The following is a 16202-nucleotide window of genomic DNA, read 5'->3' as shown; positions in this document are numbered from 1 at the left end:
GTAGTTAATACTCCTGCCTCAGCCTTCTGAGTAGCTGGGACTACGGACAAAGGCCAAGATGAGTGTTGGTTATCAACAGGCTTCTTTTTAATAATGATTTTTTTCAAAGAAATGTTTTAACACACCTTTAATCCCAGCACTTGGGAGGCAGAGGCGGAGGCAGAGGCAGAGGCAGGAGGGAGGAGGCAGAGGCAGGAGGCAGAGGCAGAAGGCAGAGGCAGAGGCAGGAGGCAGGAGGCAAAGGCAGAGGCAGAGGCAGAGGCAGGAGTCAGGAGGCAGAGGCAGGAGGCAGGAGGCAGAGGCAGGAGGCAGGAGGTAGGAGGCAAAGGCAGAGGCAGAGGCAGAGGCAGGAGATAGGAGGCAGGAGGCAGGAGGCAGAGGCAGAGGCAGGAGGCAGGAGGCAGAGGCAGGAGGCAGGAGGCAGGAGGCAGAGGCAGGAGGCAGGAGGCAGAGGCAGGAGGCAGGAGGCAGGAGGCAGAGGCAGGAAGTAGGAGGCAGAGGCAGAGGCAGAGGCAGGAGGCAGAGGCAGGAGGCAGGAGGCAGGAGGCAGGAGGCAGGAGGCAGGAGGCAGGAGGCGGAGGCGGAGGCGGAGGCAGAGGCAGGAGGATCTTTGAGTTTAAGGCCAGCCTGGTTTACAGAATGAGTTCTAGGACAGCTACACAGAGAAACTCTGTCTGGAAAAACAAAAGCAAAGACAAAGACAAACAAACAAACAAAGAATGTTTTAGGAGCATGGCTGTTTTGCATATTATGTGTGAACTCAATGACCTAGGTTTTACTACCTGAAATATTCTATCCATGCATGACTATGTGGCCAGAGTGTCCTGGCTTCTTTCAGGAAGCAGACTACACGTGGCCCAAAAATTAAATCAGTTCCTTGGCTCCTGGAACTGAGCCCTGAAGAAGCTCACACTGCTGTCCTTCAAGTAAAATGCACTGTCCTAAATGCTCTTTCTCTTTTGAGCTTTTCCACTTGCTCTTCTTCCATCTATAGCACTCTTCCCTGGTTTTGCTTTGTTTTCTAACTGGTTTAAGCCATGGAGGAGCTTAAACAACAGCAGCCGGGAAACAAACAAAATTCCCAGTGTGCTTTTTATTGGGTGTCTATTGCCTCACACTGTTATAAGTTGACAAACCATGGTAAGTTGAGGACCATCGTCAGCTATATCTCCAGCTCTTAGCTTATCGTGCGGTATGTAATAAATAGCTACTATGGCATTTATTTTAAAAAGTGAGAATTTGCTGAGGTCTAGGGAATGTAGCTGAGCTATAGGTTATAGAGGTCAATATATAAATCAGGGAGATCTCAGTATGACATTTAAAAAATTGTTATCATTATTATTATTGTTATTATTATTATTATATATTATTGTCATTATCATTATTAATTTCTAAAGTTGCCACACAGGAGCTGGATAGCTGGCTCAGGGGTTAGGACTGACCACTGCTCCTGCAGAAGAACAGCATTCAAATCTTAGCACCCATGTTAAATGGCTCACAAGTGCTTCTAACTCCAGCACCAGGGAGTCTGATATCTCCATGGGAACTGTACACATGTGCACATAATCCACCCACCCCTACATAAATACACATAAGTCAAAACAACAAATTACTATGGGGACACCGAGACGCAGTTCTAACTTGGCCCTTGGGGCTGTGGATAGCACACATGCTCCTGAATCCATGGAGATTTGATGCATTTGCCAAAGCTACATTTGAAAAAAAAATGCTTATAAGCTTAGACTCAGTTTTGACTCTCAGATGAAAACATGCCTTATTCTGTCCTCAAACCACACACAGGATCTCAAGTCCTGCCTCTTTCCTGGAAGCCAATAAAAAAATCTGAAATATGCGGACAGCCAGTTGCTTTCCACCTTCTCTGAATTTTCTTGCATTTTAGTTTATAAAAACATGTAGCTGTTATGGACAGATAATTCGAGTGTACTTAGGACAAAGGGAATAATACGTTCACTTAAAAAAAAAAAAAAGAACAAAGCAACTGCTAGTTTTTCTTTCCATGAGGAAAGGAAATGATGTGTCCTGCCCACAAGTGTTAATGAACCAGCCCCATGTGTGTGTGTGTGTCTGTGTTTAAAAATAGCGCCCGGTATAAAGCTGTAAACTGCAGGGCTGCGATGCTGGCAGCATGCAAGTGCTTTTTATGCCCAAGCTGACTGAAAGGACTCCAGAACTAACCCTGCCCTAGCACACAGCATCCTCCTCAGTCTTCCCCTACTTTGTAGCACAAATTTTCAGCCAGAAGCATAATGGCTGAGCTTCTCGTCTCATGCTAGAAATTCCAAGTCGACACAGACCTGTTTCTGGTCATTTTCCTAAACAAAGAGGCAGCACAGAAGAGGCGCCAGCGTTCAGGCTGTCCATGGGGCCCTTCAACTAGGAACTGTTTCTGGTGTGGATTGTTTTCATCAGAAGGAGATTTTCGTCAGTGAAGGTTGAGTTGGTATGCCTGCAGCCCCACCCCACTCCAGGCACATTCACCCGAGAGTCAGGTGGGTGACCTTTACACCTTGGCGCTATTCCTTCCTCGCCCCCTTTTGTTTCCACTTACTTCGTTTTCTTTTGTTTGTTTTTTGTTTTGTTTTGTTTTGTTTTTGAGACAGTTTCTCTGTGTAGCTTTGGCTGTCCTGGACTTGCTCTGTAGACCAGGTTAGCCTCAAACTGAGAGATTCCTCCACCTCTGACTCTAAGAGCGCTGTGATTAAAGGTCTACCCCATGGCATTAAGCTTTGTGTCTCACTTGAGTCTGGAACACACCAACGGAATCTTTGAATGACAATAACACTAGTCTGTGTGTTTTTATGATATGAAATATAACTCCTAGTTTGTGCTATGTGTACTGTACCATCACTGCAGTTGGTTCTTCTAACCTCTATTTTACAGAGGAGGATAGATACTGAGTTTTAGAGATGGTCAAGAACATCCCAATCACACAACTTGTGAGAGACAAAAGGAGACACCAGGCTAGGAGATAAACCTCTAAAATCCACATCTTCAACCCCACATGAATTTTTCTTTACTATTTCTTTCTTCAATCTGATTTTCTCTAATTAAGGAAAATCCCTAAAGGGGGAAGCAATCATGGCTTCATCCTTTTTTCTTTAACGCTACCATCAAGAGATGTTTATTATGCATCTGCCATGGTGCTAAATATTGAAGGTAAAGAGACACACCACGGCTCCTTCCTGAGGGCAGGGAACAAGAACAGCACAGAGCTCCCACCTGCCGTTGAAAATGCTTGTGCTACACTGACAAATAAAAGACGCAGGGAAAGGCTCTCAACAGTCTTGGGAATTCCAGTACCAGCAGTTACACAACCTGGGAACTCATCAAAGGCATTTCTACCATTAACACTATCTCAAGATTCATTACTGAGAATCAGAAAGTCTGCAGGACGTCATCTCAAGTTCTAAAGTGTGCTTTGATGTGTCTGTGTATCCTCTGGTGTCTTCACTATGCTGGCAAAGTTTAGCAGCCAGGTTTCAGACAAAGGGTAAGACTTGCTGATTCAGATTTGTGCCTTTCTTCATTCTAAGCATTGCAAGAAGGGCCTGCTAGGCAGGCCAATGGAATAGGATTTTCATAGTTAGGGAATGTTCTGGAAGGAACATGACTTACTGAAGAGCTTAAATCATGATGCCCTTCATGTAGGCTTGTAGACTAATAAAAAAGAGTCTAGTGTGGAGGATGTACCAAACTGCAACTGTCTAAAAACATATTTCCGCAACCTGAGCAACGTGACCCATGGTCACAGCTGCTGTACAGACTGCATCTGAGTGACTAAGTGATCCTCCAGCTTGCTCAGCAAATTCTCTGCATGAAACTTTGTTAGATTCTAACATATAGCTATGGAAGTAACATAAAAGGAGAAGCAAAGAACAATTTTGAGGAATATAGTACAGAAATAGCTTGCCAACACTGTCTAAGGGAGTTTCGTTTCCTTTCATCGTCTTCAGAGAGACACCTCCTTGGACTACTTTCACTGCATATTTTTCTTCTTTCATTTAACAGGGAAGGGTTTTTCTAGTCATCAAGGGTGGGGGCTGTGAAAGGAGGACTGGGTATATCTTTCTGCCTCCTACAACACTGGAGTCACCAGAGTCTTATCAGCTAGAAAGAGGAATCAGATCACGTAAAGAGAAAGTACATCTGGAAAACGTCAACTCTGAGTTCGTTAAGGCTAGCCTTGGTGACCAGAAGAATACATTGCATTATCTTCTTTTTGTCAGCAGAGACCAGAGGAATGAAGGCATTGAAGGAGAGGAAAGAGTGACAAGATGTCATCTATTCCCCAGATCTCTTCTCTTTTCACCTTGGTAAGATTGCACCACAGAGCAAAGCTATGCTGACCTCCGGAATGTTCTGTCTGGGTAGTGCTTTGAAGAGCAGTAATCCCCTCACACAGACTGGCTCAGAGATGCCTGGGCATCTGTTCCTTATCTGCATAGAAACCAGCCTCAATCCATCTACCCACCCCATCATGTAGCTAACTTTTCTGGGTACCTAACAAAGAAGCCATACTTGTAGGTACTAGTGGGAGATTTCATAAATAAAAGACAGTTTTCGTAGAGTTCTGTAGTTTGGTCAGAGACACACTGGCCATAATGACATGGTTTAACAGGGCCTACAGTGAGGGACACTCTCCATGGGAACAAATAGGAGGCTCCACTCAGGGGGTTCTGGTGAGACATGTATCAGAAACTGAGAAGTGAGGAGAGGCCCTTTAGGTACAACACAGTCCAGGACCACAGGCCAGTGACCAGCACATGGACATGCGAGAGTGATCCTAATGTCGTGGGAGGTGCGGTAAAAAGAGAGCTGGATTCTTGGGCTTTCTGTATAATCCCAAAGCTGCAAATCTTAGCCTTTCTTTCTGGAAGAGTAAAATTCACAAAATATATCCATTAATCCCCTCTGCTCTCTCTGCTAGTGCTAAACTTTAACTCGCATGCTTTCACACTGTACTGAGCCCTGACACCCCTTACTGACTGACTGTTTTCAACCATCTTTTGTCCCACTAGGAAAAACCATAGTCCAGGAAAGAAGGGGTCAGAGCCCAGCCCTCATCATGATTCAGCAGCCTTTCTTGACCAATGTCTTTGCTTCTTCATGAGAAAATTTAGGTCTCTACAAATTAAATAAATTCATCACAAATGGATAAAACAAGCAGGCAATTTTCTAAATTCTTATTACTCCAACTTATCAATCAATGTGCTTTGTGGGATACACTTTAATTTTCCATAGATATGAATAAATACAGTGAGATAATGTAGGTCGATTCTAGACCAACAGCTTTGCTCATCCTGACTACCTTGAAAAGTGGTGTGATGGTTATTGCTTTACAAAAATCACACCATCTCTAGATCAGTTTTCGTAGAGTTCTGTAGTTTGGTCAGAGACACACTGGCCATAATGACATGGTTTAACAGGGCCTACAGTGAGGGACACTCACTGTAGCACTAAACAGGGCAGGGCTAATGTGATGCCCGGCACAGTGGCAGACACTTACTGGATATTCATAAATGTGTTATACAATAGGTAGAATCGTGTTGAATTTGGGCCATCTGTTTCCTAAGTCAACTCTAGTTCAGATGTATTCATCCTGCCTCCCAGAAGCCACTCAGAGAGGGAGGGAATTTACTCTCAGACTTTTTCTTCCTAAACTGTCACTATGAGTTAAGGGACAGGGAAGGTGCAGTAACTCCACTTGGTAAATCTGTCAGCTCTGAGGTGCAACCGCAGCTGAGGTGACTACTGAGAGAATGGTGGGAAGACGAGTGACCCAAGTGTGCCCCTGTGCTACAACCAGTCACCTTGTCTGTCTCATGTCACTGTGATAGGGAAGGCTTCTATGTTTGCTTTCTATACAAGGATTATGTAGTTTTGTGTTTCTGAATCATGACACCTACCTATGGTCTTTGAGAGGGAAATGGTGAAGCAGGGTATGTGTGTGTGTGTGTGTGTGTGTGTGTGTGTGTGTGTGTGTTTTGGGGACCTAGATTAGCAAGTCTGAAGACTAGAGGATTCAGAGAAAAATCTTCTCTACCATGGTTAGGTACAGTAGGGCTAATGTTTTACTAAGCAAATAGAGGTGGTGCTGCTGCCTGTAAGTTTAATTTCTAGGAGGCATTATTTTTATGGAGATATATAAACAACAGTGACTGAATGTACTGTCGAGAAAACACACAAAAACTAAAAGGGCATCAATTGGGCAGTCCCTTCGTGGGTGAGTCATGGCCCTGGAGAGCCTGTGTACTGCTTGGTCTTCTCTGTCAGTAGCATTTTCCTAGGTGAGGGCTGCAGGTTTTCACAGAATCTCTTAGAGAAGATAAAAAAGAAAAAGAAAAAAACAAAACAAAACAAAAAACAAAAACAAAAACAAAACAGAGGAAGAGGGAATGGCTGGGGAAAGGTGGGGAAAAGCAACAAAGAGGGAAAAACCTTTCTGACTACTAAATGGCTGTCTGTGCATGACTATGACGGGAATCGGTACTGTCTCAGCCACAGCTAAGGTCTCAGGACACAAGGGTGGATCTCATGGGGTTAGGGAATTTTACACCAGGATATCTTCAATATAACTCAATTGTCCTTCAGGGGCTCCGGGTCCGTGGATTCATCCAACCTCTCAATGAAAATATTTGGGAAAAATGTATTTGTATTGAACACACACACATTAATTGGGCATTATTTTCTAAATAATGAAGTACAACGTCTGCGTACATAGCATTTATCTTGTATTAGATATTATAAGTTATCTAGAAATGACTTATGGCTGTATATAGGTTATATATGCAAGTCCTGCATGAAGGAATAATAGCATACAAAAGTTTTGAGATCCTTGGAGGGGCCAAGGGACCTAACACCTGTACCTCATTCTTCTAAAAATGATTTTTCTGTGTTTAAATTTCACTGTCCCCTCCCCCCCCTTTTGCTATTTGGAAGGAAAAAAGAAAGAATGCTCACCTTTATATCCCAAAATGGCTACTGTGATGGTTAGCAAGGCACATAAAATGTATAATAATATGATTGAAAACTTCAGTGCCCAGTTATTTTTACATTTGGTACATTGTGTTCCTTCCTGGATACCTGTAAGAGAAGTCAGAGTTTAATACTAGGAAACAAAAACATCATTTTAAACAGTATCCTTGCTAAAGTGTATCTTATTTTCCTTGATGCTATAAGTGTATGTGCCCTGACTAGAGAGAAAGGGTGTGTCTGGCATGCAGCTCAGGGCTACATTCCATCACAGCAAGAATGACAGAGGCGGTTGGGCCCATCCAGTCAGGAAGCAGAGCGCGGTCAATGTACATAGCCAGCTCATGTTCTCTTCTTCACACTCCAGCATCCCTTCCCAGGAGATCATTGAGGTGGGTGTGCCCATTTCAATGAACTTAATCAGCACAGTCTCTCACAGGCCTGCCTACAGGTTAAGTGATCACACACAAGATGTTCCTGGAAGCTTGTCTCCTGGATGACTCCAGGTCCTGCCAGGTTGATAATTAACAGTAACCATGACAACACATTTGGATTTAAATACCGTGAGTAAGAAGAGCTTTGTGATTATGCCTTCTTATACCATGAAAACATTTTGAAGTTAAACAAACTCATCACTGCAGCACTCCACCATTGGGAGTCCCACAACCACTTCAAGTTGAACAACCACAGTAGTATGTTATATGCGGAGGACCTAGCGCAGACACGTGCAGGCTCATGATGGGCCTTCAGTGGCTTCGGTCACTGTGAGCACCTATGAGCCCTGCTTGGTGGATTCTGTGGGCTGTGTTTTCATAGTGTCCTTGGCCCCTCTGACTTCTACAATTCTTCTTCCCCTTCCACAGAGCTCCCTGAGTTTCACTTAATATTTGGGTGTGGGTCTCTGCATCTGCTCTGGGAGAAAGCCTCTCTGATGACGGATAATCACATTTTACTTATTTATTTGTATGTGTATGGGCACACATGTCACTGTGTGTGTGTGGAGGAGTTTGTGGGACCTGGGGATTGCACTTAGGACATCAGGCTTGGTAGTAATTGTCTGTACCTGCTGAGCCATTTAGCTGACCTTAGAGCTAGAACTTTAATAACAATTCTATTGTACAAAACACTTAAAACAACCGTGTCTTCTTGTTTTGGACATTATTTCAAACAACACCTTACACCCAGACTCAGGTCTTGATGCTTATTTTGGTCGTGTGCTGGGGGTGATTTCCCCATTTGAGAGTCAAATGTTAAGTTGTTCCCTGTATTTTTCAAAGGTCAACTTTGAATTTTGCCAGGTAAACTGATAGTAACATAACATAAAATCAGCCCTAGAAGGAGTATTTATATCTTAGAAAAGAACATTCTACAAATTAGTCTGATCTACAAACCCTAACCCTAACCTCTGATTTATTCACGTGCCCTTGATTCTAATATTCTAGAATCTATAGAAGAAAACATGGTTTTATCATCAAATGTTCAATATAAAAATATTTTATGGGCTAGAGAGATGGCTGAGAGGTTAAGAGCACTGTCTGCTCTTCCAAAGGTCCTGAGTTCAATTCCCAGCAACCACATGGTGGCTCACAACCATCTATTATGAGATCTGGTGCCCTCTTCTGACAGGGAAGCAAAATACTGTATAATTAATAAATAAATCTTTTAAAATATATTTTATGTATCACAGGAATACAAAACAGTCAGTAAACATTAGTTAAGTCATCATAGTATTCTGAATAACAACTACTGAAAAAAGGGAACATGTTTATGAAAATAAAATTTTCATAAATAATTTAATGAAAGGAGGTAATTTTTACTGCTTACATCTTAACTCTTTGAGAAATAGGCTAGTTTAAGTGGGAAAACCTGCATCCATGCTGCAAGAGACTCCCGGAAGTAACCCACGAAGAGAAACTGTTCATCTGACTGGTTGGAAATGCAGAAGACAAGACTGTGGGTGTTTAGCATAGAACTCACATTGCAGAGGCTCATGGATCTATATGGTCCTTCCCAGCATGCCCTGTGTTTACACTCACGGAGCCCCAGAGGAGGACAGCACAAACAGCTGATCAAGAATTGTACACGGGTAGCTTCCGGTGGGCAAGCCAGGAGGACTAAGCCTTAGGCAAACTTCTCTCCTTTGGTTTGTCGCTTTATGTAGTATCTTGAACAATTCTACAGCTGTGTTTACTGTAACAGGGGAAGGAATAGCATGCTAACAATGGCTGAAGCTTAGCTCTCAGGACTCAGCCACTCCCTGCAGGGTTCTATGCCACAGGCAAGAGGGACTTTCCTCACGTGTCTCAGAGCAGGCCTCTTGATGGGGGGTGGGGGCACACCAAGATCACTTGAAGGGCTCATGGCCACAGGTTTTCTGACTCTGGAACCTGAGGAGGGGTTTAAGAGTGTGAATGTCTAACATCCCAGGAGATCAATTTCTCAAACTTGACAGGGCTTCCCTTATCACATTTTCAAAATGCAGATTCCAATGTAGTAAGCCTGAGCTAGGAGCCACAGTTAGCAAGGTCTAGGTGATTCTCACCTAAGGACCACAATTTGAGGGACAGGAGTTTCATTTGGAAGCTGGGCATGACTGTAAGCTGCCGATTTGCCAATGGCTTTTAGATGAAGTTGTAGAATCAAATTCATTCATCAAACACACCTACAGTAAATCATTTTGTTTTTCTTTTAATAATTTGTTTATTTTTTTATTTCATGTGCACTGGTGTTTTGACTGCATATGTCTAGATGAGGGTGTTAGGTCCCTGGAACTAGAGTTATAGACAGTTGTGAGCTGCCATGCGGATGCTGGGAATTGAACTCAGGACCTCTGGAAGAGCAGCCAGTGCTCTTAACCCCTGAGCCATCTCTCCAGCCCCCTTGCTTTGTTTTTCAAGAGACAGTTCCTCTGTGTAGCCCTGGCTGTCCCAAACTCACTTTGTAGACCAGGACACCTCGAGTGATGGGATTAAAGGCGTAGGCCACCATGCCTGGCTAATCAATCAGGTTTTGTTTTCTTTTGTTTTTGTCATTACAATTCGCCACTGCGTGGGAAAAGTATTGCCTAGAGACAGTGCCTCTCAGCAAGCCAGGAGCCGCCATTTAGCCAGGCTAGCTGGCAGGCTCTTGGGCTCTGCAGTCTCTGGCCACAACACACTGGGTTTTCAGGTGCGCAGAACCATGTCTAATTTTTACACAGGCGTTAAAGATTCAAACTCGGGTCCTCTTCCCTGTAGAGCATCCACTCTTGTCTGCCCTACTTCTTTAGTGGGTCCTCTTCCCTGTAGAACAACCACTCTTGTCTGCCTACTTGTTTAGTGGGTCCTCTTCCCTGTAGAGCATCCACTCTTGTCTGCCCTACTTCTTTAGTGGGTCCTCTTCCCTGTAGAACAACCACTCTTGTCTGCCTACTTCTTTAGTGGGTCCTCAGACTTGTAGAACAACCACGCTTATCCGCCATACTTAATTGTCTCAGTGCGGCCTCATGCCCATTGCTGCCCTAATAACTACATCTGCAAAATTCATTTCTAACTTCCATTCAACCTACATACTAAACTAAAATCACTGGGTGCGCCTCCTCTACTTACTCTTCAGTTTATGAGTCCCTACTGACCTTCGGATAGGGAATTTTCATCACTGTCATTATCACCCAATTTCCTGATGATCACTGGCTTCAGACAAAGTACCAAGTGCTGAGCCGAGTCCTTTATGGGTAGTATTTGGAATCCATAGAACAGGCTACAGGGAGGCACAGTAGTGAGAGCTTAAGTGCCATGTTACACATAGCACAACCTCTACGAGCCTTCCCCCTTGATCTGCTCATCCATTGCCACTGCCTCAGCATGAGATCTCTACCCCCAGCAGAAGCTTTCTTTTCCATTCCCGCTGGAATCCAGCCTCACCCTCTCTCATGACCTTTGCAAAGAAGGAAATGACAAAAACAACCTTTAATGCCTCACCCTTAGCTAAGAGATAAACAAACAAATGAATATATACATATACAAACTCTAGTCAAGATTTAGGTTTAAGATAAAGTTGGGTTATCGATGGCTCAGTAGGTGAAGGCACCTGACTTTGATCCCCAGGGGCCATGTGGTAGGAGAGACCCAACTGTGACTCGGAGAAATTGTCCTCTGACCTCCACCTAAGTGCATGCACATGTGTGTACGAGCAAACACACATACACATAAATAAATACATAAAAATTAATTAAAATAAAACAAAGCCTCTTTTATTCAGAAGATGTGAAAGTGCTATTAAAACGAGGAGAAAAAAACTTGTAAGTAGACCTGCAAACATGTCACATTCTGTGTTGAGAAAGAACACATTGGTTTTGGTAGAAACTGCAAGAGAGGAGAATAACAGACACACAGATGTTGGGCCAATCTCTTGCAGAAAGATTAGCTGCTGCTGGGGGTGGGGGTCATTCCCCTGGGTTTGGGGGCTTGTAGTGTGTAAGTTCTTCACACTTCTTCAGGGTGATTTCTTACCTTCTACAAGAAGACCCTTGGAAGATTTGGTTGGAGAGATCACGATGAACAATGGAATTTGGGAGTTTGAGGATAGAAAAGAGGTCATTTAAACACAATGTCACTGTGTTACTGAAGGGAAAATGAGGGTCCAGTGAGGTGAGACAAGATTGGAAGGCACGTGTCCTGACTATCACAGGCATCTGTCCTCCTGTCGTCTGTGTGCTAGCACTGGGTTGTCACTGGGCATCCTCACATGTGGGATGCACAAAGATCCACTCCCGGACAGATGCCACAGGCCCAGGTGCTTCCCGGCAGTGTGCGCTTCCCACTGCCGATTATCAGGGTTAATCAATATCAGATGGCACAGCCTGGCCTCCCTTTCCACTTGACACACTTTCTCTGGCTCGTTGTTTTCCTCCCTCAGAAGACTTATTTTTAATAAGAACTCCGTTTTATCTTTCCTTCTCTGCCCTCCCCCAGGATGACATCTGGCTAAACATATAGAAACCTACTACAAAGAGGCCCTGCAGGCTCCTGGAGCTGAGAGACCCCTTCCTCCTTGAACCTACTTAGTCACACACACACACAAAATCAAACATTTGCGAGATATCCTCCTGTTACCAGCCTTTGTAGTGTTTGTTTACTTAGCATTACTTTCCAGAGACTAGGGGCTTTGTTTCCAGGGGGGCTGAGGGAAGTGGAGGAAGAGCAGAGGGGGACCAATCTTCAGGATGCTGCGCATCAGAGATTTCAGTTCAGGAGGTGGAGCAACTCTGCTCCTTACCACCAAGAGATCCAGCTTCTTGAGATGCCTGCCCCAAACAGCACATTTGTAAAGCAGCTGGCCACAGGCAGAAAGGGCCTTAAGGGTTCATGCTTCCCCTCTTGAACTACCTCCCACTCCAATCCATTCTTGGCTCATGGTTTGAATGTATTTTCCAGTGTTCAAGTCTTTATTATGCAAAAACCTTCGGGGGCCCATGAAGCCAGACTCAGTCTGATGAACTTGAATAGCCAATGAAAGTTAGGAACAGGCAGACAATTTGGTCTCCAGTGTCTACACTCAAAAGTTCTCTGTTTCCCTATTTCCAGTAACACATGTTTTAGGTAAGAATGGGATGGGATGAGGCCACCAACTGGGGGTGGTTAGCTAGTTGCAGGAATAACTGACACGCCCCAAGAATGGCAGTACAAAGGGCCAGAGGAATTCATCAGTAAAGAGAATTCCTTGTGGCTGTGATTCTCCATAAGAGCCTCCCAAGTGCTGTGACCCAGGCTTCAATCCAGTCTGCTTTTCCAATCTTTTTGAGAAAGGGGTGTGTGTGTATGTGTGTGTGTGTGTGTGTGTGTGTGTAGCATTCCCTTCTCTGTTGTGTTTGCCTGCCATGTGTGTCACCCAAGATGGCCTTGTCCGTTAAGAGGGATTCACACTAATTGAGCCTCTTCCTTAATAGGTGAGGTTGCACCGTGGGCATAGTAGAACAATCTGGGTCATTTTAATTACCTCAAGACAATATGGCCAAAAAGAGGCATCAAAAAGCTGGTAGATTGCAAAATCCCAAAGACCACAGTTTCGATCTGAGATTTGAAGTGACCTTTTCATGTGGCTTTTCTATAGTTACTAATCTATTGCCTGGTGGCATATATTCCCATAAACCTCGGAGAATGACTTGGCCCTAACAGTAAAACTGATGAGTCAAATAAATACCTACACATAATTATAACTGCCCTCCACAACAACAAAACAGAGTCCACATCCTGGCTAGCTGCTCCAATGCTATGAAATCACGAGAGGCTACATGCCTAGACCCTCTCACCCCATAGACGGTTAGCTTGTCCTCATTACACAGGCCACTTAGTACGTGATATAATATGAATTTTGTTAGTATACCTCTTTTTCTTATTAAGTGAATTTATTTCCTAAATGTAAACCCCAGTCCTGGATACCTTAGCATGCCAAGTTTCCTTGTGACATGGGGAATCACAAAAATGGAATCAAGACAAGAAGCCACGTTCTGTACAAACAAGCAGCACTTCTCTTCAAAAGTCTATTCATGAACATGTATCCAAATCAGAAAAACAAGATTAGTTAGACAATAGTTTTATGAGTAAGCCCTTCCACATTTATTATGAATTTACTGTAACAGTCTATGCATTTACCAATGGTATACTTTCTTTCTATTTATTTTTCATATATATAAAAGAAGGCTAGTAGTGATTCTGGCTTGACTTTAATTTTTTTTAAGAGTAAGTATTATTTATTTAAGATTTATAATTTATACACCGCTTTTTTTTTTTAAATAAAGAATTGCTATAGGCAAAAAACAGATGTAGTGGTCCCACTCAGAATATAGAGTGTCTGCCAGAATGTACAGTGTCTCAAAACAACACCATCATTTTCTCTTTGCGGTTTTTATATAATAAGAATTCTTTATCGGATGAGCTGTCCACAAATGCTTTCAGTTCCGAGCAGAGGTCAAACATCACATCTCGTCTATACACTCCTCCTAGCTGGTCCCCTCCCTCTTGGCTGCATTCCTGGTTGCTTCATTCTATGGCACAGAGTGAATGGACGATGGATCCCAGCAATCCTGGCAGCTTCATTTTCTGGCACTACTATGTGGTGTCCTTCTGTGACTAAGCTCTGAATCTCTGCACAAAAAGAACTCTGGTGATTCAGCTCCCACATGACCCACGAGAGTCTGCCGCATAACTAAGATGGACACATGCCATGCACGGACTTGGAGAGAGGCTGCCAGATATTTTCCTGGTTGGTGCAGAGTCTGTGACTGCTGCAAACACAAACAGGAATTGCTAAGAATTATTGCTATTTCTGGGGACCCAATGTGGGCCAAACTCTCCCTCCTTGCTGCTTACTCCTCAGAGCAGGAGCTCCCACCCTCACTTTCTAGACTTTAGAAAACTGGATAGTCAAACAAGTCGCGTTTCCTCAACCATTTCACAGAACTGGGACTTGGACACAACTCTGTCACACATTTCTTCAAGCTTATTTTACTTTTGGGGGGGTAGAGTGGGGTGGGGGGGGGGAGAATGGCTAACTAGCTAAATTGCAGGGAGCTGACGGGTTAAATGTGCATGACAAGCGTCCTGTCAGAATAAAGCCGTACAGAACATTTTATGTGTTGAGAGAGAAGCTTTCTCAGATGTGAGCAATAAAATGTCGTCCCCATTAACTATGACAGGGCCCAGATGTCTGCACGTTGTAACTCTTCTTTCTGTGTCAACATACCTGATCAGCAAGCAAGGTGATTTCATCCTAAATAAATGCTCATTATTCCGTGAATGAGCAAGATCAGCTATAAAGGTCTGTTGTCAAGAAAGCTTGTGGACCGACCCCTTGTGGAGAACAGCTGTGCCTCCCCCCACCCCACAAGGAGGTAGTGTTCTGAGAACAGGGTGGACTGCGGTGAGAGGGTAACCGATTTCAAGTCAAACTATGGGGCACATAGAGGCTTCCAACAGCTTGGCCTAGAAACCAGATCAAGTCAGTCGCCGTTAGCATGTTTTCTTTTGAAGGTCTATGCACTGAGATAGGAATTCCAAAGACAAGTCTCCAAAGTCTTTTCCTTCCTTCTTTCTTTTTTCTTTTTTTTTTTATTTATTACATATACATGCCAGAAGAGGGCACCAGATTTCATTATAGATGGTTGTGAGCCACCATGTGGTTTCTGGGAATTGAACTCAGGACCTCTGGAAGAATAGCCAGTGCTCTTAACCTCCAGCCCCCAAAGTCCTTTTCTATAGACCTGAACATTTGCTGGTGGAAGCTTGCAGGAACCAAGCACACACAGCAGAAAGGTAAAGACAGGGCTTGCCAATAATGACTAAAGACAATCTGAAATCTCCTGAAAAAGCAAACACCAAAAATCTAGCTGGGGTAAGTAGTCAAGCATTTTTTTCCCCCTACAAAAGCCACATGATCCTCTTTGTTTATAAATCCCAATAGTGTCCACTGTTGTGTATCAGTTCCTCTAGTGGTAGAAGGTTCTATGATTATTTGGGCTGGCTTTAGGGTCCAAATTTCCTGACACCCCATAGAACTTTTCAGACTCCAAATGTCACCAAATCACTGTGCTCATTTCTCACAATGTGTCTTTATGATGAGATGAGAATAAAAGAAGTTCTATTTGAGGACTAAGAATGGGGCGCATGCTACGTACCAGGTCCAGGGATAACAGCCTGGGCTACCCAAACATTTAATCTCTGGGCTTTGGTATTATTCTTCTCTTCCTAAAGTCTCCTTTCCATCTACCAAACAATTTCCTTATGACTAGCCAACCTCCTCTTCAGTGAATCCCTTCCTAATTCACCTTGCACCTACGCCCTCACTGCCTGCTGCACTGCGCACATCTGCACTCATGTATGTGTCTCTCAAGTAATTTAAATGCCATTTTCAGGACACCTCCTTTGACAGGGATGGAGATTTAATATTTTTTGGTAGTATGGCTTTTCACTTCTCTGAACAAACGGGCATTCTCTGACGTCTTGCATACCATGGGACTGAACTGAGTAAGAGTGGAATGGAGGCAGGGTACCGGGATAAGGAAGATGGTTCCCTGCCAATCTCCTTCACACCGAGGGGGAATAGCTCTTTGTGTCTGTCCTTGCAGATGAGGAGTGACAGAATGACCTCACTGTCCTGTAGGCCAGGGTGTAGGCATCCTCGGAGAGGTGCACGGATGTCAACATTCAGATACTCAGTGTGCACCATCCGCC

General features: G+C 43.8%; 1 protein-coding gene across 2 annotated transcripts in view; it reads right to left on the bottom strand.

Annotated features, from left to right (window-relative positions):
* The window catches only part of Colec12 (collectin subfamily member 12), a 165229-nt gene that overhangs the window by 23448 nt on the left and 125579 nt on the right, over positions 1–16202 (bottom strand). For both annotated transcript variants that reach the window (XM_051163721.1, XM_051163720.1), the window contains exon 3: positions 6982–7104. In XM_051163721.1, coding sequence (XP_051019678.1) covers positions 6982–7104 — 123 coding nt within the window. The remainder of the gene's footprint in view (positions 1–6981; positions 7105–16202) is intronic.

This window comes from Acomys russatus, chromosome 20 (genome assembly GCF_903995435.1).
Source record: "Acomys russatus chromosome 20, mAcoRus1.1, whole genome shotgun sequence".
In the NCBI taxonomy this organism is placed as follows: domain Eukaryota; kingdom Metazoa; phylum Chordata; class Mammalia; order Rodentia; family Muridae; genus Acomys; species Acomys russatus.
This window is presented reverse-complemented; position numbering and strand designations above follow the sequence as displayed.